Here is a 26821-nt window from a genome sequence, read left to right on the forward strand (position 1 = left end):
TTATTGGAGTAGCATTATATCAATTTGCAAGTATCGGAGACAGAGATCAACCACGATATACATGTGAGAGCAATTTCAGAGACAAATCGATGGTGGTCTGTAGAGCAAACATAAAAGGAAGTAGGTCTTAACTCCTCAACGCAAGCTACACTACGCATAAATATCTTGCACGAGGACATAAAACATGTCTCCTAGACTGAATCAGCAAACCGTTGTAGGTTTCGGCAGGTTGGCCCTAAATCCTGATGAAACTATTCAGGCTTGTGATCATGTTTGTCATAAGCTGCTATATTCTGCGGTTCACACTCTGGGCTGAATAGCCGGACAAGCAAGGCTGATGTTGAGCTCATAGAGATTGCTCCGCATGATGCCCACCTGAGGCTCCTTGGGACTGTTATCCTTGGACCTGCAGAACAAATATGGAGTCAGCAAAATGGTATGTGCTCTTATTTGCTTCGAAGGACTGAACATTTGATAGTTGATACAGACTGAGGAAGTTCAACAACTGCAGCTGTTAAGTATGATACATAGAATTGATACAGAAAAATATTAAAAAGGGGAGAGTTGGATGGATAGGAATATTCACCGTAATGAAGGCGGCAAAGCACCCAGAAAGCAAGGGCACCACCAACGGAGAAGATGCCAGAAGTCTGACGCATCAATCGTGAGCATGGCTTTGACTCTGGCCGCATCACCTCCCCTTCTGACCATCGCAGTGCTTGTCGGAGTGCCATCGCTATCCTTGACTGGGCTGCTGGATTTGATGAGAGCTTCAGCTGTACTCACTCTGGAGCCCTTTGCTGCCCTTCCTCGTAATCCTGGTTCCTGAGAAAAGTAACTAAAGAGCTGAATTTGTTTTTAAAAACAGAAGGTCTGATAGTGTCATCAACATATACTAACTCATGTATTGATCCCATTTACTGAACATATATATTTGCTATACACCTATATTAAGAAAATTCTAAAGCAAATAATCAATTTGCAACAGCGAATACACAAAGTAATGTCCGAACCCCTTGTGTTCCAAGGGGGGAAAAGAGAGGAAAGGTTTCAGCAAAAGAATCATGTAGCAGACTTGTAAATCTTGACCTTCAAAGACAGCGAAAGTTCTATTGTCCTAGAGATTTTCTACAGGAGAATAGAACATGTTGCCAAGTCTACAAATGATCTCCCAATCTCTCATGACGGTGCATGATCAAGAAAACATGAATGACAATTGACAATCACTAACTGTACCAAATCTCAGAGCAAAGAACCAATATATGAGCAACATGCTACCTTCTAACAGCACTAGATACAACATACAAGTGAGGAATACCGAGACATGCAGCAAAATACACAGGCTAATGTGCAAAAAGCAACAAACAAAACAAGCAATACGTAGAAAAAAATGGCAGTCATAGCACGGTGCCTCCTATTTGTAAAATTGGTGGCTGTTGATATAATTATATTATGGACCATGTAAACGTCATCCTATCTAAATGCTGAATATAATGCGTAGTGTCTCATATTGCCAGACTCCGCACTAGAGTTGGGAGTGCCGAACCTCAGGGTTTGGAGTCCTAAGAATCTGGAATAGTTTCAACAGCACTCACGGATGATATAAGGGATATTGTAACCTGGAAACTGACTGCAGGTATCAATAGTTTTCCTCATCGACTTACAATACTTATTTCATCGCAGCTAACGATTTCGCCTGCAGTAATTTGATCTGTGGCTTGGGCTTCATCTAAGATTTTAAATGCATAATCTTCACACGACTCGTGGTTCATGAGAAATGCTCAACAGGCCGACAACTTAACCCAGCATGGTTGGCCCCATCCAAGCTGCTGCAAGCGTTGCAGTGGCCAAGAGGAAACATGCAGACACATGTCTACACGGTGCAAGTTTGGTCCTGCATTAACAGAGTAGTAGTCCCTAAGCTAGACTCGGTCCTGTTTCACTAGGTGTACGAGTTTTTCGTAAGCTATCTTTCGGCCAGGGCCTGCAGCAGCAATGGATGGAGACCTCCTCTATTCAGCAGCACACCAGCAGCACCTCTGTTCTTCTTACAGGCAACAGATAGCAGCAGCACACCTGCTTGGCACCACCAGAAGACAGGCAGGCAGAAGACCAGCAGATGTACCACGGCTTCCTCGGCTCGCAGCAACCAGCCAAGCAGCAGATGCACACTTGCATGACGGACGGATGACAGGTTGAAGCAGCCACGATAGAGGACAGGGGTGACAGCTGCAACAAAAGAAGGCACGGTGATCGGCCGCGGTTGGAGGAAGGCGCCGCTAGACAATGTGGAGCCACGCAACGGACGCGTCTCCCCCGAGTGAACCGCAACAGGCGGATCTTGAAGGGCAACGTCCTCGGGTGGAGATTGACGACAATGCCGCGATAGGCGGCCGGAAGAGGACCGCAACGAGCATGATGGTAACCGAATGGATCGCCGCAGGTCACGAGCTGACGGCGACCTGAGGGCGAGGCAGCCGCGACAACCGCCTAACGGACGAAGAAAGTCGCGACGACGACCTGATAGGCGGCGACGAGCCACGACGCAGATCAACTGGGACGGCGGTTGATTGAGTTGCGACGGAAAAAAAAAAGGCTAGGACCCACGACGGTAGGCTACCTAGTGACGAGGATGGTGTCTCCGTGATGAACAGTAATGGAAAGAAAATGGATCAGGGTATATTAGATTAGGCTTAACCCTAAACAATTCTCTGATACCATGTTACTAACCTTGGGGATTTGAGAAGATAATTACTCTATTAGTATTGATGTGAATGTATAGTCACGGTATAGGCCAATATGGGCCTTAACAGACCTGTCCAAATACTTTGCAATCTAATGTGTTGCTATCCCTATCTACAACCTATCAGCTGGAAACAGAGGCATTGGACAGTTGGCCCCTCCCATTCGAGCACCATGAGAATAGTTACAGCCTTTCAACTCATAGATTTGAAATTTCGAATGCAGATCAAGGGATTTCCCCTTTTCTTTTCCCCCTTGAACTCAAATAAATTCAAACTCTTCGAAGCGCGAGTATTGCATGTTGTTGTCCCTAGGCCGCCATATGGCTTCAGTGCATAACCATGGGCAACAGCAGTGACAATGCTCAAAGGGGGCTCGTTCAGGCATTGTTTCGAACGGCTTGTGGGCAGGATTAATACGAAGCCTCTTTAGCAGCAAAATAAGCATGGGTTACTTGGCGAAACTACGAACTGTGGTCGCAAAGAAGCAATCATCTATGCAATCTATGGGCTTACTATCAGATGCAACAAAAGATCGAACAGCGAGAGCTCTACCTGTTTGGTCCGGTGATTAATCGTGCCCACGCGGTTCACTCCTCCTCCGCGCCCGTGGCTCGACGACCACCGACCAGAGCAGAGACGCGTGGGAGGCTCTCTCGCCGTTTGGGTGGCTCCTCCACCGACCTGGTCAACCGCAGCGCCGAGCAGCCTGAGTCGGCGGCCGCCTCGCGCCTGTGCCTGCGGCTCCTCCGCCTCCCGCAGAGAGAAGACGGCTTGGATCGAAATCGGGCAGGGAGTCACTGAGCCAGGGATCGAAATGTTCAAAATTGGAATTGGTTGGATCCTGCCTCGAAAATCAACGTCTAGCACATGCCCACATACCACTGCGAACGGTAACGGTAAGAGCGTGTTTGGTTAGCTGCTCGAGTGCTAGACAGGCAACTAAACATACCTAAGATGCAACAATAGGTGCATGTTAGTGTGTTTTTTCATTTAACTTTCTAAAAGTAATTTGAAAATTTAAATGTTTTTTTAAAAATAAATTAGAGTTCACTAGCAACCTATTTTAATTAGTTTGATAAAAAGTCTAAACCAGTATTTAATTAAAATTGTCTAAAAAGACATATTTTTATAACTTCTAATGATTTTTTATGTCTCAAATTAATTTCTAAAAATCAGAAAAATTCACTAATATTCTTATCATATGATGTACCAATTTATAAAAATATTTTTAATCCTAAATTATTTGGTAAAAAATATATTCATTTATAATACTTCATTTATATGTATTTTTATCATTTCATATGATATTCTCTTTTTAATTTAGTTTGAATTAAAACAAATTCAAACATACACAAATTTATCTAAATATTGTACAATCAATTTGTGCATATTTTAATTTATTTAAATCTTATATAATATATACTTATATAGACAACTAAATACAATCTTTTTTCAACTAGACAACACAATTTTTTTTCAGCTAGATAACGCACGTAGAGCCAACCAAACACCTAACGCTAGCTGAAACGCATAAAACCAACCGAGCACCTAGCACACTAATACACGCCAAGTATTAGTGCCAAGTTAGGACCAGGACCATACAGGCAACCAAACGAACACTAAGCCACTGGATCAGTATGTAAAGCTGTATGACGAATATTCTGACCATAGAAGGTCGAGAGGCACCCTGGGCCCTGACATTCGACATCATCAGCACCAGAAGTTGCAACCACATCCCAGTAAACAAGACAAGCAATCGTAAATTGACAAAAAAAAAAGACAAGCACATCATAATCTGCTACCAAAGGATACATCATGAGAATGTAGAAAAGCCTAGAGCCTAGATAAATTGTTTCAACATATGTTTGTTCCTCAAATAACAAATCCCAGTTGTTTAGGGACCAAAAACACTCGAAAATGTGATAAACTTGAACACCCGTGACCGTTAACCATAGTACCCCCAAAACTAGGGTAACATGCGTCCCCCTACACTGATAAATGATCACATCCTATCCTCTCTTCTGCGTGGGGCACAGGTTATAATCTCATCAACCCTGAGAATCATCTCCGCCGCCTCTGTCGCAGATAGTAGGATCGCTTGCTTCACCTTGAACGACTCTGATATCCCCAGCTTTTGCATGTCTCCAACCTGTGAGGTCACATCACCAGTTTCAGACAGCATAAATCTAGTGAACGAAAAAACTTAAATGTCTCTGTGAACTTACGCCGCCAGTGATGACATCAATTCCAGCAGTGCTGTTCTCCTTGTGGTGCTCAGCTCGGAGCTGAGAGATCAGCTCAGCACTATCCAGGCCAGCATTGTCAGCTACGATCGTTGGGATGGCTTGCAGGGCACGGGAGAAAGCATCGATAGCATGAGATTTCTTCCCAGGGGTCTTCCTTGCAAGTTCATCCACCTCTTTGGCCATCACCATCTCAGGCCATCCACCCCCAAACAAGACACGGGTGTCATTTACTGTCTGAGACAGCACACATAGGGCATCATGCAAGGACCTCTCAGCCTCATCAAGCACATGCTCACTGCAGACAACAAAATCATAGGTATTCAATGTATGGGTATGGCAAGTAGAAATGCATAAACATTAGAAGTAATCCTACATGATAAGGAGCTACACAAACAAGACATACCTTGCTCCCCTCAGGACAATAGTGCAAGCCTGCCCCATCTCGACCCCAGAGAAATGAATCAGCCTGTCCTCCCCAATCATAATCTCTTCAATGACCTTGCAGTGCCCAAGCTTAACAGACTCTGGATTATCAAAGGTTGATGCAATCTCACCACCAGTGACAAGAGCAAGCCGTTCAATGCCCTCAAAGTCAGCATGCTCAATTGCGAGTATGCCAGCATCAGCAAAAAGTTCTTCAGGGAAATTATAGATCAACTGCCTGTTGATGAAACAGTTGATCCCATGAGCTATGATCTTCTGAACTTTCTCTCTCATTTTCTGCTTTTCAGCAGCTTCAATTTCTGCAACCTTAGACATTGAATCCACTCGGACACGTGCCCCATAGATCTTAACTTTATCTGTGTCCATAGCAGTGTTTGCAACCAAAATTTTGGCATTCTCAATTCGCTTCGGTTGCCCAATGCCAATTTTCTTGTCAAGAATGAACCTAGAAAACAGAAATCAGTTAATGAGAATGGAAAAGCAGTATTATAATCCTTTTTGTGTCTTTGGAGAGTTAGTACAAAAGAGTTTGCAAGTACACTCAGCATTCGCAGAGCAATGTGCAGTGTTAATAGTTGAACTACTTAGAAGATAATGCTACATAATTAGAAGCTAAGACAGTAAAGGTCATTGAATATTGGGATAAGCATGAAGAGAAGAAGAAAGTTTTACACAACAATGACAACATAGTTTGATAAAGAACATACCCTTCATCCAAAAAGGAGTCCTTAAGAGATCCTCCAGGTTTCTTCAGAATTTGAATGGATTCCAAGTTGGTGCTACCCTGTCAGCATTTATATACATATCAATCAATATTCTAGAATAATGTTCTAATAACATGACTGAATAGCTATAAACCAGATTTCAAGCATCATCCTACGAATAGCAGAAGTTCAATAACAATTTGGAAACCTTAAGCCTTAGGACAGCATCAACTGCAAGTTCAGCGAAGTACTCCTTATCCTGGGAAAGGATTTTTGAACTAAGGGTAGTCATAGCAATATTCATGAGATCAGATCTGAACTTATCTGCAGCACCAAAGGAAGTTGTAGTCAGATCAATGTGCCCAATGGCATATTCTAGAGACAACATCACATGAAAGAGGAGGTGCACTTGATTTGTATATGAGATTGAAAATCACTCCCCACCAAACTGCATTTCAACAATGTCATGACCTATGTGCTATAGCCTATATTAGTGTGTAGTCCAGGAAGTAACAGTTACAGGAGAAAAAAGCAAAATGTATATTCATGTTAAGAACAAAGATACTTCAAATCCTCCAATGCCGTAAGTACTACCAGGAAGATAACCTTCATACCAAAAAAGTTTAAATATAGGTATATTACGACAAGTGAGAAAACAATTCACCTGTATTTTCTTTATTGTCCATGGTCCTTTGTAGCAAAGCATTTCTAGCACACTCAACAGCCATTCTGAAACCTAATGTTTAGGGAAGATGTTAACCATTAGAGATGAGTAACGTTGACCTCAATAATACCTGCAGCTTCGCAGACAATGTTCCAGAATATAGACATATCATCTAGGTATAAACCAGGCAAACCAAATGCGATTAAAAATGAAGGCACGGAAACATAAACAATGAAGTTCGTCATCACCAACACAACAGTGCCCTAACTCACTACCTTCATGGCTTCACGTGTGTGTTTTTTACTTGGGTACTGACTTATTTGAAAAATCATAATTCCGAAAGTAGTATAACTGGGCGAACTGCACCTCAGATTTTAAATCTGATATGTACCGATAGAATCCATAGTAACAAATCTGTGTGATTACTAAAGCACTAATGAAAGCAGGATCTGGACCATTAGTTACTCTAGTTACCAAGCTTTTCGATTTCAGGTATGGCATGTCAAATGAACCATGTTCAACATATCAATTGCCTGAAAGCATGTTACCCCTCAAACAATGAGAATTACCTGCAATAATAGTCATTGGATGAATTTTCATGTTAACCAACTTCTCAGCTTCTCTCAAAAGTTCTCCAGCCAAAACTACGACAGAAGTTGTCCCATCACCAACTTCATCATCTTGAACTTTCGATATGTCTAACACTCATTAAGGACTAACCTTTATTTGCAAAAGAGAGAATATATGTACAACAAACAGATCATACAAGGTAAGGAGAATGCATGAGACTAATATCTTGCCAGATCTGGAGAAATTATATAAGTTCGACTATGATTTATTGGCACCTTTGCAAGATTATCATCATGCAGTACCAAATGAAAGGATACCAACAAGGACCTTTGCAGCAGGATTGTCAATGTGAAGAGACTTCAAAATGGTAGCCCCATCATTTGTAACTGTAATACTCCGGCCTCTGCCAGTTGACTGCAGGATCTTGTCCTGGACATAAAAAAGGTTACTTGTCACATTTGGGAAAAAGAGAAGATGCATCTGATAAGTGAATGACTGCCATCATTCATCTAAAGTGCAAGGTTTCTCTGTTAACAAATTTGCGACAGCATGTAGTTCATAGATATGCATACCATTCCTTTTGGTCCTAATGTGGTCTTGACCAAGTCTGCAATCGCCATGGCACCAACAAAAGACGCCTGCAAAGAGATGACATGGCAGGGTAAATGTATAAGAAAACTGTAAAAGAAAAAGGTATAGAACTCAAATGACATTCTTTATGGTCCGCACCCAAACATTTTAAAAATTCTAGCCTTAGAGAGTGCAAATCGGATTAGTGCATTCTTTAAGTTGCCAAATACTTCAGCAGGCCAAAAAAAATAGTAGCTAGTGATTCAACTGATGTTTAGCAGCACATCAGAAACCGAAGTAGGAAGCTAGGCTCATCTACAGAACTCAAAACTTCATACCAATTTTTTTTAGATAATGACGAATCACCTCTATCCCATTTTATTGAATGAGACTGTTTGCAGTTTCAGCTAATATTACAGCAGTTAAGTACTACAATAGCTCCTACAGAGCATTTGAACATAAGCAAACAGACAGAAAGGCAAAAGAGCTCCATTGCACTCCTTCCTCTGCCACAGCCATCTCCGACGCGCATCTCTTCAGTGTTCCACTAAAAAGCTTGAAACTAGTCGCACACGCTGAAAAGTTAGTAAACTACTTGCGCTACTTGCGCAACAGCAAGGCATTCGCAGGTCCAAGCAACCAACAGATCCCACTACGAGTCAACCAGGTTTCAGATTTGGTACTTCACAAACTACCAGAGACTCAGCTAGGGAAGCACCAATGAACGAAATAACGGAACCCCAAATCGAAACCGCGCGGATCAGAGAGAGGGCCGATGCCTCACCATCCTGGCGCGCTCGCCCTTCTCCTCGACGGCGTCATCCTTGAGCACCCTCTCCATCTGCGCAGACACAAAGCACATAGCAAGTAAGAAACGCATCGAGCGAGCGAGCCCATGGCGCACCCGAGCGCGCAACAACACCGTTGCAGCGCGCGAGGAGGCCAGATCAAAGGGGAAGAAGGCGGTTACCACCGATGAGAGAGGGCGGGAGCGACCGGAGGGAGATCCGGGGAGGCGGCGGCGGCGTGGTGACCTAGCTAGGTTCGAGGGGGAAGGGTCTCGCTTCCTTTCCCTCGCTCCGGCCGCTTCGAGAAGGGTTTTGGGGGAGGAGGAGGCGAATGAGCGAGTGAACCACCTTTTTTCCACCTATTTTCGCGAGTTGGGCGTTGTGTTCTCGTGCGGCCCATATAACGTGTTTTGTGAAAACAGTTGGGCCGGTTCGTGATGGTCAAGGGAACGGAAGTGTCGGCCTTTTTCTTCACATGGCTGGCCCAAAGTTATGCTTCTGTTATTCTTTTTGGAGATTAGTTTTGTTCTTTTCTTTTTCTCGGCCACTGTGCATAGGGTTTTGCCCTGCTATTAAAAAAACTTTTCTGCCATTTTCATTTCCTTTTTTACGTTAATAATATTTAAATATGTATGTTGAAGTGAAAATGAAAGAGGTTATATGGCATTGGTAAACCTGGTGATGGTTTGGTCCTAAACTAGTTTTTGTGGGTTGGTTTTTAAATTGTGTTGATTTAGTTTGGTGGGCAATGGGTTGAGATGACTATTGGACGGGTTCAGTTTGGGGTAGCAATTAAAATAGGCTGGTTTAGTTTTGAATGGGTTAAATTTTTCAGGTTGAGAACGGTTCCAAACCATGGGTTCGTAGTGTCAAACCAACCTAGAGCCGAGAACCGAGACAGTCCCCCCCCCCCCTTCTCTCCTCGATCCATTCGAGCACAGCAGTAGTGGAAGCGGATAGGAGGAAGCAGCAGGTGACAGCTCCCCCTCCCCTCTTCGCCACCGATCAACATCAGTCGGGGCCACCTGCCCATGGAGGACGCTGATCGGGCCTGAACAGCGTAGCTCTCAGTGACGCGCCTCGTTGTTTTTGTCCTCTGTTGCATCGCCCCGAGCACCACCGCTGGAGGACTTTGTCCACAGGTGCTCTTGCCACTGGGCTACCCAAGGGCCGAGCACACCATGCGTATTGTCACTATTCTGTGCTGCGACTTTGAGATTTCTAACTTTTTAGTTTCTATTTTTCTTTACTTAATTTTTTCACTTTTTGATGAAGGCCTTTATTGAAATGTGTAGTTAAATTCCAACTAGAAGTGGACAGATTTAATATGATATATCCTACTAGCTAACACCCACCAGCTAGTGAAAGCTGATTAACACAAAAATGTTTGGCCTGGTGCCTGGTGGAAGTCACGGATGAGTTCAAACCATTTGGATGAAACAGGTTAGAAACAGTTTGAAACTGTACCAAAAACTTTAGGGTGAGACAGTTTAGGCTGAATCAATAGACAATTTGGTTTGGATTGGGTTTGAGAGGTACTAGCTAACACCCACCAGCTAGTGAAAGTTGATTGACACTAAAATGTTTGGCTTGCTGCCTGGTGGAAGTCATGGACGGGTTCAAACCATTTGGATGAAACAGGTTAGAAACAATTTAAAACTGTAGCTGAATCAGCAGACAGTTTGGTTTGGATTGGGTTTGAGAGGTACTAGCTAATACCGACCAGCTAGTGAAAGTTGATTGACACAAAAATGTTTGGCCTGGTGCCTGGTGGAAGTCACAAACGAGTTCAAACCGTTTGGATGAAAATGTTAGAAACAGTTTGAAACTGTACCATAGACTTTAGGGTGGAGCGATTTAGGTTGAATCAGTTGACAGTCTGGTTTGGATTGGGTTTGACAAGTAGAGTGGTGGGGTGGGGTGGTTTGGACTGAATGCGCTATGGTAAAATAGTTTGGCGCGGGTTCAGTCTGAATTTTAGCCCATTAGCAGGGTTAGGCATTGGCTCTCTAAATCTCATCCTCTCGGGCACAACAAGATCCCCAAGCTAAAGGGCTCTCACGAGTCAATGGGCTCGTCAAATGCTTAGGCCAACTACGTTTGCTCATTTCCCTTTGATCTAATACATCATATCCTTCTAACGCTCCAGTTCAAAATATATTTTGAATTTTCTAACTCATATACATGCTCAGTGGTCTATCGTAGCCATCCGACCACATAAGGTGACTAATGCCCTATTTGTTTGGGTTTTTACTAGTTTTTACTTCTCTAGAAGTCTGTTTTTGGAGAAAGTATATCCATATTTACTTTTGTCTTCTCAGCCTTCTGTAATAGTAAAGTATGCTTTTATTTCTTAGAAACCACAATCAAAAGCTATTAAAAATAGGTTATTTATTTGAACTTCTATTGTCTTTTGCTTCATCCTAAGTTTTCATATTCGGAAGTCTCACTTCTCCCTGCCACTTCTCTACCTAATCTCCCACTGACTGTTATCCTCCCACCTTAGTACCTCACCAACTATCACCTCTTACTAAGGATGCATGCCCACATTATTGGTTATCATCATAAGGTTTCCACTCTCCACTGTCAACCTCCTCCTCCATAGTTAGAGATCGCAATGGGTCCTTGAAACTCCAAACCCGATAAGTAATTACTTCGTTAGGGATCAGGTATAGGTCACTTGCCCACTTTTCATCCATATGTGTATGTTAACAGGTAAAACCACTACCCATGGGTGGAGTGGGTATATGTCCATTAACCCATGGGCCCTAGGATATGTATATGTGGACCTCCCAGCAGACCATCAGTTGATCTCTTGCTGATTCAGTATAGGAGAGGTATTTATGGCCTTCCATAAGATAATTATATGTAGCTGAAAGGATCTAATGGCCCTAGAAGGGGTGAATAGGGCACTAATTTAAAACTAAATCAACTACCAATTTCTAGAACAAGAAGCAACCTTAGCCTAGAAAGCAACTAGACGACATAGCAAACTAGAAAGGTAATAACACACATGCAAGCATATAAAACATAAGTAAAGTGCGGAATTGAAACTTCCATGAAAGAAATGCTACAAGCAAAATACGGAATGTAATAAGAGTAGGGAAAGAGGACACCGAATTTTTCTCGAGGTATCGAAGAGTTGGCACTCTCCACTAATCTTTGTTGAAGTATCAACACAAGGATGTCGCTCCTCCTTGAGTCACCGAGACTCAAGTGCTCACTAGTGATTGCCACTTCTCCATCTCCGGATTGACGGGTATCAAACCAAGTACACGAGCTTCCCGGGGCTCCCACAAGACATCCAAGAGCTCACCGAGAACACCTCCAATCTCCACGACCGTCTAGGTGTTGCCAACCACCAAAAGTAATAAGCTAATTGGTTCACTTGATTCTAGAGCACTAATGGGGTCCTTAATCTTCAATTAAGAACTTGCAAATCACTTCAAGTGCTCTCCCTTGCCTTTAGATGACACACAATGTGTATGAATTCTTCTGGGTTGCAGGAGAGACGAATGAAATCAAGTGAGGAGGTATATATAAGCTAGAGGTCCAAATCTAGCCGTTGCCCAACCACTCACTTTTTCTATGAACACCGGTTGGTCCGGTGCACACGTCTCTATTAACACTGGACAATCCGATGAGCTAACTTTTTCAGACTGCTGATTTGATAGTTGTCAGTAGTCGTTGCAAAATGCTCCGGTGTTCTTCCATATAGCATCACCGGATAGTCCGGTGAGTTATACTCTATTTTCTCGAAAATATGAAGCTTCTGTTAAATAGTCTGGTGATGACTCCTTTAAGTCACCGAACAATCCAGTCAGTTCAACTCTGATTTTCTCCAAAAGTACCGAGCTTCTGTTAAATGGTCTGGTGTATGAACCCTTCAGATCACCGGACAATCCGGCACATATAACTTCACATTTCTCCGAAAAATAGTTCTTCTGTTAAATGCTCCGATGTATAGTTCCTTCCATCACCGAACAATCCGGTGAGTTCAGTTGAAGTCTTCTCGGAAAAGATAAATAGTCCGGTGAGTAAAAATCCTTCTTACACCAGACAATCCGGTGAGAACAAACTTCCTGAAACTCGTCCAATTCAATCGACTTTGAATTCTAACTTCTCAACTTCTCACTAATGGATTTATTTGAGCTACCTAGTGCTAGATTTTCGCAAGTGTGTATCCAACTATGTCTCGACTCAACTAGGTCAAGCTATAACACTTAGCGCACTTTATAGTACAGTCAAAAGACAAAAGATGACATATAACTACTCCAAGTGTCATCCATTCTCTTGTGACACTTAGAACTAAAAGGTCCTTAATCTTGACGTAAAAATCATTTGATTGATCAATAGAATTTCATGAGGGACCAAAAAAACCATTCAATCATTGTGAATTAAAGAGTTTGAATTTCTTAAAAAAACATACGCATTAGTCACAATGATATAATTGTCATTAATCATCAAAACACTTACCACTTACCTAGGAGCCTAAATGCTACAGTAGCTTATCCTGAAGAGTGAGGACCTTCTCTCATTTTATATTTGCCACCATCAATTTGTCTCCGACATTATGAGCCGGTACCTATACAGGATCAAACTAGTTGATCTCAGATGCTTACCTATTGATTTAAATAAAAACTTTGTGAATTATGACTTTGATGACTATCATATGTTTTTCAAAAATAGTCAAACTATGGAAACAGGTGCAGCAATTGTCTATACTAGTCTCGTTAAGTTCTGGAAATAGGTACAACAATTGTGCTGGAGTCCTATTTATTTCACCGATCAATCCTCGTGTTCACACCAAACCCAAGGAGCTGCTGCGTAGACGTTGTGCATAGTCGGTACACGACTCCTTGGAGCGAGCGGTGAGATCATTGATGTCGTCTCTGCTTGGTTCACCGTCGGCACCCGCACCAGCGCTGCCCCTGGGATGGTGGGCGTCGCGCTGCAGAACTTGCAAAAGTTGAATTGTTAAAAGATGGTGGGTGTCTAGCTGCATGTGTATCAGTCAAAAGTTGGATTGTTAGATTCACGGTAAAACAATAATTTAGGATTCTTATACTCCCTCCAACCATTTATACATGACATTAGAGGACTGTAGGAATAATACAAGAAAACATGTTGTTTGACATGTCTAAACCGTTTTCTTTCACTTTTGCCCCTCAACAAGTACTCTCTGCCTCCCACTCCTCACTGTCCGCATTTGCCAGATGAGTATTGTCTGCCTACCGCTCGCTGCTTACTATCCTATGTGCGCTCACGTCCGTCCGCATTTTTTCCTTTTTTTCCTATTGAGAACAAGAAAAAAAAATGAACATGCACTTACTATAAGCAGCTCTAGTACTCCGAATGATTAAAAGAAAAATCAACATTTAAAATCATCATTTGAGTAATTCACAAGGAAAGAACAAATGAGCAGCCTGCCACCTCAGAACTCATCAAATGAGCTGGCCTGAAACCCTGCAAGTCACAAGTAGCATGAACCTTGCTTTTGTAATTGTGTTCTGTGATTGGTGAGCCGAAACCTAAAGCTGCTTTAGTAATTAGCTGTAACTAAAACTGAAGAAAAGCAGGGTTCAGCAAAAAAAATTCAAATAACCATCACAGGGCTACCAAAATCATCTATGAAGTTCTCATCTTGTTAAGTACCAACTCAGTTTCGCATTAGTTTTCAAATTCTAAGCAACCATCTAAATGTTACTGGTGCATCCGCTTATATGAACAATAGATGCATCCTAGAAACATCCAAAAGATCAAATGAATATGGGAGCACAATACTCAAAACAAAGGTTGAAAATAAGCAACCACATCCTAAATGAACAAACAAGCTAAGGAACCAATAAAGAACACATATAGTAGCCATCAACGTACACAGCATCCAAAATCTTCACACAAAACACATGTAAACACACAACATCCAAAACAACATGGCATGGAAGTGGTAACTAGCAACTTGCTACCAGAAGGAAAGTGGTAACATCTAGTCCATTATAGTAGTTGGATTAAATCGATAATGCATCTATCCAAAAGAATAGAGTAAACATGGAATGCACCTAGAAACTCAAAGTCACAAAAACTATGATAACACAGATTTAATCTCCAAATGAATCACCTTATTCAAAACAAGCATGTTTACTCAATTACTAACCCAAGCATATCACCACTACGACAATTGTTGAACTTTGACAAGATAGCAACTGAGAAATTGCATCCCAATGAAAAGATGGATGAACATGAAAGCACTAGTTCATGGAGACGACATTGATCATCAGAGACATTCCTCTGAACACTTGGCACTGATGACAAAAATATCTGATAAACAGATCGAGCTGATTGGACCTGGTAGTGATTATTGGGATGGGATTGCACTTCCACTGCGCACAATCCCTCCTGGAGTGTTGGTGGTGTGAGCGGCTGGCTACTGTTCTCGCTCCCCTTCTCACAAAAAGAGTTTGGTTTTTGGAGTCTATCAATACCTTTGTCCCAAATCCGTTAGGTACCGATGATAATAGAAGAAACAACTCTTCCTCGATTCAATACATCTGCCTTCGTCCGCAATAATCCTTTGCCTCTCCCGAATTATATCTTCCAATCCCCTCCCGATTCTCAATCTACCTGGTTGTTCACAATATTGGTATCACAGGTTCCCGATTTTGTGATCACTCTGGACAATTCCGACCAATACACCAAATTTCAGACGAAGCATGGAGCGATGGATCCCCAGATGAAGCTTGTTGTGAGTTAATCCCAGACAATAATTCTAGGATGTACCAGAAAACGGACGTGTGATCAACATCTTAGACGGGTGTGTATCTGCTAGAACTTAAGAACACATATGGTTATCCAGGTTCAGACCTTCCTTAGGATAATAGCCCTACGTTCTGTGTGTTTATTGGCGATTAGTATGAACTGATACAAGATGAGTTTTTGCCGAGATACACCGCTTTGCCCGGTTCCTCTCTTCTATCCTCCTGCTTACAAGCCAGGTCCTCCTCTCGTGAGAACTTATAAACAGGTACAAAAGCAGTAGCCTCATGCCTAGTTAAACCTTCCACCCCTAGGCTATTATAACGGACAGTGCAAGTACCCCTCTTGCTCTGATGACTTTGCTGAGCTCGTCCCATCCGTTGGACTCCTCCACGCTTACCTCACCCCGGTCAGTTGGTCTGCCATGTCCCATCACCGGTCTCGTACGCGCGCTTGTGAAGTAGCCTGACACGCCTGCGAGCTCGTCTTGTAGCGTTTGATGCTATGGGACAGGACACGACACCTCTGAGCCGGCCATGACCTATCCGCCGGGGAGGAGTGCCTGTCCCGCGACCAGTGAAGGCTAGTCACAGGATTTTCTTATGTGGTAAGGATCCTGATCGCGAATGTGCAGACAACATATACGTTATATATGTTGTGGTACATAAATATTTGTAGCAAACTTTCTATTGTGAAGATATTTTTGTATTAGGATGGATATGATCTTACTGTTAGGAATAACAAGTTGGATCTCATAGAGGCCATAGGCCAATATATGTAAATGTACAGGTGAGCAATATGACCACCACCACATGAGGATGCCGTAGAAGGTGAAGGAGTGACACGAGGAGCAGGCGGTGGTGTAGACAACACTAAGGGAAGTGGCAGCAGTCCAGAGTTATGCAGGCGAGTCTCCTCCAAACGCATCTCCGTAAGGGCTTTCACAAGTGTGACACAAGGTTGACGTGCAAGCAACTAAGCACAACGCTGCTCAAACTCGGGACGAAGACGAGTCAAGAACTCGTAGAGGCAACAGAAATCCCTTTCAGCACAAAGGTTCAAACAACACTTACATGAGTGGCAATCAACAATGCAAAGAGAGTCCAACTGGCACCACACTACCGATATCTGAGCGTAGAACATATCAACAGTGGTATCACCCTGCTGAAGAGACTGCTCCTGGCGAACAACAGACATGTAAAGAACATCCCCAGAAGGCTCATAATTTTGAAGAAGATGAGTTCACATCTGAAAGGCAGTAGAAAACTCAATAATCTCATAGGAGAACTGAGGCTCGATATTAGCAACCAAAATGGACTCTACATGAGTATCATCATCCATCCAGTGAGCATAATCAGGCAACTGATCTCGGTACAGCTCCAAGACATCCTGGTAGGCGGAGACAACCTTATCATAGGCAATTGTGACAGCTTCAGGAGCTACTTTGCTTGCTTGGTCCATGGAAGGCTTCACAGTCTCCGTCGAAAGAATGGGTGAAGGCGGACAAGGAATGTCGCCAGATATCACACCTAAAAGACGAAGCCTACACATGTGAATGCACATATGCTACACAAGATCTCAATAGTTGAACAAAAGAGGAAGACATCGTGAATAAGTGGTGATGGCAAGAGCGTAGAGGAGTAGCGGTGAGCGATGGCGAGAGCGCAAAGAAAGGCAGTAGATGTTGCAATTTTTTTAGCTTGCTACTCCTTTAGCCGCACAACTCTGTATGTGGAGAACAGAGCAGAGATAGAGAGGGGAAGGAGAGCGATCAAGCGATAGGAGCAGGTGACCACCGGCGATGGCGTCAAGTTCAGCGACGGCGATGACAGAGACGACAACGGCGGATCCAAGCCCGAGGAAGGCAGATCCAGCTGACGGCGGTGAAGATGGTGTTGGTGATCTGGGCAAGGAGGCAGGGACCTGAGGCGGGTCAGCAATGACGAGGGAGATCTGATGGGGAGGTGGGCCGGTGACAGCATATTGAACCGGGGGCGGGGAGGTGGGTCAGTGATGGCAGATCAATCCGATGGCAGACAAAGCACATGATGGTGAGGTAGATCCAGTGGGGAGGTAGGGCGAGGAAGCGAGCCGCAAGTGGCAGATCGAAACGGGGGCGATGAGAGAGAGAGAGAGAGAGAGAGAGAGAGAGAGAGAGAGAGAGAGAGAGACGGGGGAGGCCGACGATGTGGCTAAGATTGGGACAAGTTGCGACGTTCCAAAAGAAAACCTAGCTCTAATACTATTGTTAGGAATATTAACTTGTATTCTATGGAGACTATATGTTAGTATATATACATGTACATGTGAGCAATATGCAAATAACCTCTTATAACATAGGGATATTACACCGACACAATATATCACAATATATCTCTAACACTTACAAGTAATGAACTTTCTAGAGAATGCATTCTCATTTGCCATCCAAGATCATGTAGAAGACAGGAGAGTGACGCTCATACATAGGAGAGTAACTGAGCAAGAGTAAATGTAGGAGAGTGATGGTAAAGGAGAAAGGTGTGTAAACTGGCTAGTAGCTACCAAAAGAGCGTGTACTCTTAAGTTGAGAAGGTACTAGTACTTCAATATACAGTACAGTGTTAGTGTTCTTTTGTAATTGTTTTCACTCTGGGTTTAGGACCATTACAGTACTGACATGCTGTTAGAATTTCCATTTTTGGTTTGCTCATGAGTAGTTTCTTAGCTAGGGAAGTGACTCTTTTCCCTGACCCTGACTAGCCTTCGAGTAGGTCTCTATGTCGCAACACACAAGCTAGCTTAACTCATTGTCTGCAGTATTTGTGCTTATAGTTTTGTATTCGAAAATAGCAGGGGTGAAAGATTTATGATGTTTATTTAACGTCGTGAAAACCCCTAATATGATGAAAAGTAGTTCATTGAATCTGCTTATTTTAAAGAACACTAAAAAAAATTGTATTTCTTAATATTAGCTGTACAAAACAGTGGAAGAATATTAACATGGGCATGCTTCTTTACGCTCATGCTTGTTTACTCACCATATAGCGTTTCTAACATAAAACTGGGATAACTGGGATATATGAGCATTGATTGAATCAACTAATCATTTTGTTGCAAACTAGTAATCGCTATTTTTATTGTTTTACTACTAACCTATCAATCGTCGAAACATGTTTCGGACACTTGCACACGATGACCATTCTTATTCTCGGGGAGACAACATTAAAATTCAATGAGGCTGTAGGCTGTTGACATTGGTTCACAATTGGAGCACAGGGGAGAATGAAATTTACACGTCAATACGAGCAGTTGAGCACAGGGGAGGAAAAAAAAGAATACTGAGAATGGTTGACGATTTGGATAATATGTGCATGTATGAATAAAGTTGTTAGCTTAATAGCACACTGAATAATTTGTACGTTTGTTTCTTTTGTCGTGGCCAACCAAATAAGGTTTGGCTTAGTGAGGTACACGACTGGTGTTTGTGTATTTGCAATTTTACATTGTATATGTGAAATGTAAAGTGTGACATCGTGAAGATCCATGTCATTGGAGTGGTTCGAAATAAAGGGAAAATTATCTGGAAGCCATGTAAACTTGTATGAATTGGAACACCATCGCATTATAGCAGGCTGACAAATAGGTCCTAGGACCACGTGTCAGTTGCATAACCATATTATTTTTCAACTCACGTGATCTTTGCGATGGCAAGGAGCAATTTGGGCAGATATAAAATGCTCTCACTTTAACACACATTTTACTTGAAGCATCCTAATTTCGTGATTTGTATACTGCTATAATGTATAATCTAGCATTTTGAGCATTGAAGATGTCTTTAAGGCTCCATTTGAGACTTGAGAATTTCGATCTAAAAAGGGTAAAAAAAACAAAAGACTAGAGAATTTCTGTAACATTCGTGCAGTAGATGGGCCTATTGCCCTAACCCATTTCAATTTTGACAGTTCACATCACTTGGGCACTGGCCATCCTCCAAGGGATGATTTGCAATAGAAAAGATTGATTTTTAATTATAATTCCACTTAGGGACAAGCGTAGAGTGATGATCCATACTAGTACAACTTAATTAATAAAATAATTAGTTGGTTAATTAAATTATATTAGCGTTGATCTATGGTTATCTATTAGTGTTCTAGGTTTATTCTTAATGTCACTTTGTGTTAATAAAGTATGAGAATATCTTGGCGGTGGAGAAAAATCATTTGGCCGACGTCACCCCTATCCTCGGCTCCTCGCCCACCATCTGTGCGCAGTCCGACGCGACGCGAAAGCGAAACAACCAGCTCCAAAAAAAGCGCCACCCGGCGGAGGCGCGGCTTCGGCGGCGATGTTGCGGCGGATCCGGTGGATGGTGGACGGGGACGGGCGGTGGGAGCTGGACGCGGAGACGCCGGCCACGATGGAGGGCACGGCGCGCCCGGTCCCGGGCGACCCGCTGCCGCTTGGCCTCTCCCGGGGCCCCCGCGTCACCCGCCCCAAGCAGCTCGACTTCCTCCACCACTTCATGGCCTCCCCGCTCGTCCCCTCCTTCTCCGCCTCCCGCGACGAACTCTCCGTCCACCACGCCCACCTCCTCCACCTCGCGCAGAACTGGTGACTAACCCCCCACTCACCATCACGAATCTTACCAGAAACGCCCGCATTTACATATCTGTGCTGCTCCGGGGTTGCTGCCGTCAGGAGATCATAAAAATGTGGTGTAGAATCTTAGAGTTAAGGCTTCGAGGACAGTGATAACTGTATAATGGATTCGTGTAGTCTATTCGAGATAATCCAGGGTTAGTGTGTTTATGTATCATACGCATATGAGGTTGCTTTATTTTGGGATGGTTATGGCAATTTTGACTGCTTGGAGACACCATTGTCAACTCTAAAGATTCCACGCCTGCCTTGTCGATATTTGGGATTGAGCAGATGTCAAGTGCAGGGGTCTCTCAGTGGGTGAAACATGACTAGATTTTCTTAGTAGTTCATTCTAGGTGACTTGAAATTGGCTATCATTTTTTTTATTACAACATTGTCTGTTCAGAGGGAGATGGACTCTCTAATTCAAAGATTTTCCTTGCCCCTGGTTAATATAAGAGACAGATGCCTACAAAATGTAGATATCTAGTAATAATTTTTACTTAAATGTATAACAAGTATGTGACCAAACTCATGTTAACTGACAACCTGATGAATAATCTGCTCAGGTCTTTTACCATCTTGGAGCAAATTCATGTTCAGAAGCTCGTGTCTGTCGTGAAAGAGAAGTTGTCAAATAGGCAAGAAGAGGCTTCCTGGTCCAATGACATAAAGAAACACTTGCATGATGTTATGTCTCTAGGTGTAGGCACGGAACTCTTAATCACACCAGACACCACTTTGCTGCTGGAGCTGTATGATATCAAGAAGGGTGATCGAGGCAAAGCGATTTTTCACCACAAGGCAAAAAATCTGGATGCTCTTAAGCTATTTGGTATTCAGTTAGTTATGTGTGGGTATTTTTTGTTGCTTGCACTGTAGTTTCTTAATAAAACACATTCTGTAAGTATATTGTTTAGGGCATCTAGTTGTGGATAAGGTGTGACTGGTTTGTGGAAATTTTTTATCCTCCATTTTTGGGAATGACTAGTTTACTTAACCAATGTTTGTTGTTACTATTCTAGATGTTTGGATGAAATAAACATTTCTTTACTTATTGCAGCTTCCTCATCAAAATCTTACATTTGAAGCATCTTGGCCTGGATTATTTGTTGATAAAAAGGGAGTGTATTGGGATGTGCCGTTGTCATTATCAGCTGACCTTGCGTCAGTTGGCTCCAGTTCTGGATTGAGTTATCATCTATTGTTGCAACAGAATAGTGGGGAACCAAAAAAATTTGGCGGTGATGAAACCAATGATGTTCCTATTGCTCTGCTACCTGGCTTGTGTGCTAAAGCAGCTATTTCCATCAAGAAAAGCATTGATGTTTGGAGGAGAAAAGAAGATAAGCTAAAAAAAATTCAGCCATATGATGTATTTCTCTCCGATTCGCATGTTTCATTTACTGGTATTGTTGGTAAGCATCCACCTTTCATTTGATATTGACTACAGCTTTCTACCAGTCAGAGCTGTCTCTGAGATGGAGCAGTTTATTGTGCAGGATCTTTTTAAAGAACATTCTTTGCATCTACTTATTGGAGGTTCTGTTGTTGCCCCTCAAAAGTGCTTGGGAAACATTTTCATTCATAGACCATTTTTTATTTTCATTTTCAGATTTCAAGAATGTAACCTGATGATAACATAATTCATCCCTTTCCCTCCTAAAAAACATAGTTCATCCTTTCCCGTCGTTGTCATGTATCATGAGATCTTTCAAGTCAATAATATCATGTACTTTTGAATTTCTTATCATGAACAACTTGGCTTCCCTATATGGTTTACTGTCTAGCATTTACACTGATGAATCATTAAGACATGTAATTCATCACTGCATGATGATGAGAATTGCTCCTTTTTATACAAAAAATTGTAGTTGCACCAAATGTTTACCTTTTCTACTTCCATTTCTTTGTTCAGGTGCAGTGGCCAGTGGATATTTGGGGGATTGTTCAAAAAGAATGTCTACACGAAATGAAACACAAAAAAGCAATGCCTTTAGGATGTTTGACGAGAGGAATAAATTTGCTGCCTTTGCAGACCTCTTTGCTTCTGTTACTTTTACAGCTCAATACGGGAACTTTCAGAGGCTTTTTCTGGATTTGACAAGGGCAAGTGCCCGATTCGATATCTCCTCAGGTTCATTGTTCTTATGTGGTGCTTCTCGCCTTGTACAAGATTTCTTCTTCTCTCGACGACCTGAGCTAGAGACATTCTGCGATGTTTGTCCAGATGTGGTTGTTTCTCTTCAACAACAGGTGAACCATATCTTTGTTTCATTTCAGCTTGTACTCTAATACCTGGAACTAGAATGCCATTCTGTCTGCTTGTTGGGATATTGGCATCTTTCCTATTGTTTCAGTTACTCCTTACACGCCAATCTATCGTGCACAAGGATTGAAAAAACTGAGGTACTGGGGTAATGAATGTGTCGCAGGATAACCTAATCTTCTTATATAGCAAAGACTAGGCTATGCTTAGATATAGAATGACCCCAGACTCCTTATCTACTATGTCGTAACATAAACTATGACTTAATCATTGGCGTACTAGTTATAGTTCAATGCAAGTCCTAGTGTTTATGACTGAAGCCACCGATTACTCTGTCGTTGAGGAACAAATTTCATTTACTGAAATATCAGAGGGTAAACATGCTATGCTTACATACAGCATAGTTAATGATGGTTTTCATTATGGTATAATAGTATTATACTGTATTAGCTTCCTAGAACTTGGGATTCATTATTACTTAGTACCTTTTTGGCCATTTCTCTTGGTTGCCTGCCTCGAATAAATTCCATGCCCATAAATCAACTAAAACAAGACGATTATGGAAGGTAAAAGCTATATTCGAAAAAAATTAGTTCGCATTTAATAAAGATGTTCCTTGTTCTTCTTGCAGATAGTTGGACCCTTCAGTTTTCGTGTTGAATCCTCTGTTACCATTGACCCAAGAAGGCAGGACCATTTTTTTGGAGTGGATGATTCAGTTTTCGCAATTGATTGGGCTCTCAAGGTCCTGGGTTCAGCAAAGGCCACAGCATGGTATTGCCCCAAGCACCAGGAAGCAATGGTGCAGCTTCGTTTCTTCGAGGCCTGAAGACTTCAGCTCACCGTGAATGCAATATAACATAATTCCGGGATTTCAAGGTCACTGAGGATCAGACCGTATGAATGGTTGATGTTGTGTTCATCAAGCCAATCAATCGCCTCGTATAATCAATTCAGGATGTCTTTCTTTAACGGGTTGAATCATCCGTGTTGTGCCCAACGCTATATAGCTGTGCCATTCCTGGTATTAACGAAGGAATTTAGACTGCTTCGAGTCGTTGGAGTAGTGTAGCTTGCTACGAGAACCTCAATATGAATTGGGTGAGAATATGTTTCTGATTCTGTTTCATCGGCCTTCAAAAAGGAACCTTTGTGTTCGTCATTTGAATGATGTTGTGCAATTGTCTCTTAAGCCACTATAGCATCGACTGTCAATTCCCTAATGTACTGATTTTCTATTTCTGGTAAATCTACTGCTTGTTTGGGCAGCATTGGAGAGTCGACGAAATTTGGAGCGCTTTGCTCTAGTCTCTTGTATAAAGCAAGAGTTTCGTCATCCATCACCCTTCCCACCATATCTAACAAAACCCGAAAACAAATCCCATAAAACTAAAAACCGAGAAAAACCGAAACTGTCCTTCCCTCAACCATCCATCATCGTGCCCATCTCACCGCCCCCCGATCCCTAAACCCTTCACCGCCACTGCCACACCCATCGTCAATGGTGAACTTGGCAGCAGCCTCCGCGTCACCCATATTGGCCTCCACGCCTTACCCATGACTCATCTCTGTGTTGTCCTTCGGTCTCTTTACCACGCCGCCTACCGCACTGTCTACAGTGTGTTGGGCGGAATTTAGCAATCTCACGTAATACACTGATTCGTCCTAGATAACTATGATTTTTCGTAGAGACACATGATTTGTTTAGAAGTAAACAAGTAAAAGATCGACCGGCAACCTTGGGGATTGCCGTCCGGACGATTTACGAGCAGATCGACAAAGAACTACCACCCAAACTACAGGGATTTGAAGTAGCAGCGAAGAACTACTCTGAAAATACCCTAAAGTGTAGAAAAGTAAAGTAGAACGAAAAGTATATGCAATAGTTGCGATTTATTCGGTTGTTGCAATCGGTCTTCATCCTCTCAACTATATATAGGGCAGCTTGGGCTTTGCCATTATTGAAATAGGACTCTCAACCCTAAAACCTACGCAAATACGTCTTGTTCGGCTAAAAAATATGAAAAGAATCTAAATAGATCTACGAATATAACTTGATTCGATTTCAGACTGAATACCGGATGGTTCGGTGAAAACAAAAATATTAACATCGGACCATTCGGCGAGTTAAACTGGCTGGAACCATAAATTCTTTTATAATATACACTGGATGTTTCGACATGTGAATTATACTCACCAGATTCTCTCGCCAAACTATATTTCTTAGAGAGCAAAATCTCTACAAGAAATTGATTAACCTCACAGATGGTCCAGCGCTACTCCAGATAATACACCAGACTAATTTTTTTCAGAAAACAAACTTATCTGCACAAAATCGTCTTTACACTCACTGGATAATCTGATTTATTCATCGGAACATACACCAGACTTCCAGAGAACAATTCACTCTGAGAAATCGTCCATACGCTCATCAGATAATCTGGCATTCACTACATACCTCACCGAACTAATTCTTACAGAGAGCATATTTTCAGCGAGGATTAAGCTATAAGCACCGAATAATCTGACGTCCGCCGGATGTATCGTCATACTAATTTATCCAGAGAGTACATTTTCGGCATAAATTTTAGTTACGTTAATCGAATAGTCTGATATTCTCTTCACATTTCACCGAACTATTCTTCAGAAAGCATATTTCTTTTAACAATAATTAACTTAAGTCACTGAATACAGCGACTATAAATTCTTCCCACTTAACTATCCGACGTTATAGGTCGTGCATTTTTTTTACTATCAACACAGTGGTCGATTCACCCCATCCGCGCTAAGAGCCAACCTTGCGCTCTTCGACCTCCTCCCCACCCAGTCGCGTCGTCGCCGTACTGCGTGATCCTCAGCGTCTCACTGTTCGGGACAGCCACGCCCGAGCGACGGCTCCTCTTCCCCGACCTTAGGCGGCTCCTGGCGTCTCCGATGAGATCCCGATGGTCAGATCCGATGGTAGCCTACTTTTCTCCGATGAGCTCCCTTGGACGCCTTCGTTGCTCCTTCTACCGGCGGCGCACTCAATCCTGAAGGCAGGTGGTGGAGTTCACCAGCAAAAAGGAAAAGGTATTTACTGTCTTCTCCTTGTGTCATCCTCATGCGATAGATTTTTCTGCAACCGCCTTCCTGCGTTGCCCTGGCACTGCCTCCTCATATGGACAGGATATGTTGGCAAAACTCGACCATGGGCTTTGGTTGTCCAAGTGTGCACACCATGTGCCTGTGAGAAGCTGACCATTCATTCTGCAGCATTGAGCTCAACTCAAAGCTCTGAATCGTGAACGGATGCCTCATTTACCCAGCGGGTTCAATTGGCGTTTAAAGATACGTGCCATGCTTTGATATAAGTCTAACCTTAACTGGAGCCTAACATTGGTCCAGTCAACCTGTAATATGAGAATCCAAAGGAAATGTGATTCCTGTGCCTAAGACCACAGTTAATCTGCTCTTTTCCCTGATGCTCGTTAATGAAAAACTGAACGGGAGGAACATGGAGCAGCATATCTTGACAGTATACAGTGGACGTTTGGGCTAGACTATTTGGAAAACCCAGAAATAATGCTTGTCTCATAAATAACATTCCTGCGATCCAATTGCAGTGGTTTTTATGCTGTGCTCTTGGCTAGACTTTTCATCTGGTCGGCAAGAAGACGAGCTGTAACGGGAGCTCAACAACTGGGCGGAATGGGTACATACCCTTGTGTGAAGACTGGCCCTTGCGTAGAAGACTGACGGATTGATTATTAAAGGTCTGGAGCACGGTGGATGAACTACTTCTGGTAAATCATTTCACGAGACAGTGAAATGTGCTTTTGTTTTGAATTTAGTTAGCTCTCATATATGTTATGTAATATGAAGTCTTTTATTACTTTCAGCTGAGAATTAGCTGTTTGGCATGAGGTTGCCTCGCTCATTTCTGAGAAAGTGCTGGTAGTACGTGGTAAGCCACCTAGTAATTGGTGCTACCAATCAGGTTCGAATCTTAGTTTTCAAAAAAAAAGACATCTTGCTGTATTTCACTCTCAGTATAATCCTGGATGGCTATAAAATCACTTTCAAAGATATCCCTGGGTGATCAGTGTTCGATACCTTTTCTCAAACTTTTCTCGTAGGTTGAGGTTCTTTTATTTTTTATCATTTCTATTGTTCATCTAGACTACAGTCACTACACCGGTCTTTATAATGAATCTGGATGGGTGTTTTTAATAAAAGCAGAGGGCATACCCTCTTATCTCTACCACTTAAATATTTTTTGGCACGAAATATACATCGTTAGATATCGGTTAACATAAATTAGCACATAGAACATTTGTGATGTTGATAAATAAAATATTAGATATAACATATGAGAACTATTGCAGCGTACGGGCACTCTGCTAATTTGTACCAAAAGTTGTGTCACAAAATTGTACCAAATTTTCCACATGTGTACGAAAATGC

The 26821-nt window shown here is 42.4% G+C and overlaps 2 protein-coding genes and 1 long non-coding RNA gene across 4 annotated transcripts; 1 reads left to right on the plus strand and 2 right to left on the minus strand.

The window, feature by feature from the left end:
* Nucleotides 1–749: 749 nt before the first annotated feature.
* On the minus strand, nt 750–3572 carry LOC133887649 (uncharacterized). The gene is made up of 3 exons (XR_009903635.1): nt 3297–3572; nt 1547–1619; nt 750–825 (listed from the first exon to the last, which is right to left on the minus strand). It is a non-coding gene; the product is annotated as an uncharacterized LOC133887649 (long non-coding RNA).
* A 912-nt stretch (nt 3573–4484) lies between these two features.
* Nucleotides 4485–9074, minus strand: LOC133908962 (T-complex protein 1 subunit beta). Of its 2 annotated transcripts, none has more exons than XM_062351215.1 (11): nt 8916–9074; nt 8727–8783; nt 7945–8010; nt 7690–7801; nt 7372–7500; nt 6803–6874; nt 6347–6462; nt 6142–6218; nt 5394–5879; nt 4970–5285; nt 4485–4893 (listed from the first exon to the last, which is right to left on the minus strand). In XM_062351215.1, the coding sequence occupies exons 2-11, from the start codon at nt 8781–8783 to the stop codon at nt 4747–4749; spliced, it is 1578 nt and encodes a 525-aa protein (XP_062207199.1). In that variant the 5' UTR covers nt 8916–9074; the 3' UTR covers nt 4485–4746. The 2 variants fall into 2 exon arrangements, with proteins under 2 accessions (XP_062207199.1, XP_062207191.1); XM_062351207.1 differs by having other exon boundaries at nt 8913–9074.
* Nucleotides 9075–19682: 10608 nt separating this feature from the next.
* On the plus strand, nt 19683–23590 carry LOC133908975 (protein TRIGALACTOSYLDIACYLGLYCEROL 4, chloroplastic). Its single transcript, XM_062351228.1, has 5 exons — nt 19683–20076; nt 20676–20910; nt 21170–21524; nt 22025–22362; nt 23007–23590. Exons 1-5 carry the CDS (start codon nt 19811–19813, stop codon nt 23202–23204), a joined length of 1392 nt encoding a protein of 463 aa, XP_062207212.1. The 5' UTR covers nt 19683–19810; the 3' UTR covers nt 23205–23590.
* Nucleotides 23591–26821: the final 3231 nt, after the last annotated feature.

Source organism: Phragmites australis, chromosome 1 (genome assembly GCF_958298935.1).
Source record: "Phragmites australis chromosome 1, lpPhrAust1.1, whole genome shotgun sequence".
Taxonomy (NCBI): Eukaryota; Viridiplantae; Streptophyta; class Magnoliopsida; order Poales; family Poaceae; genus Phragmites; species Phragmites australis.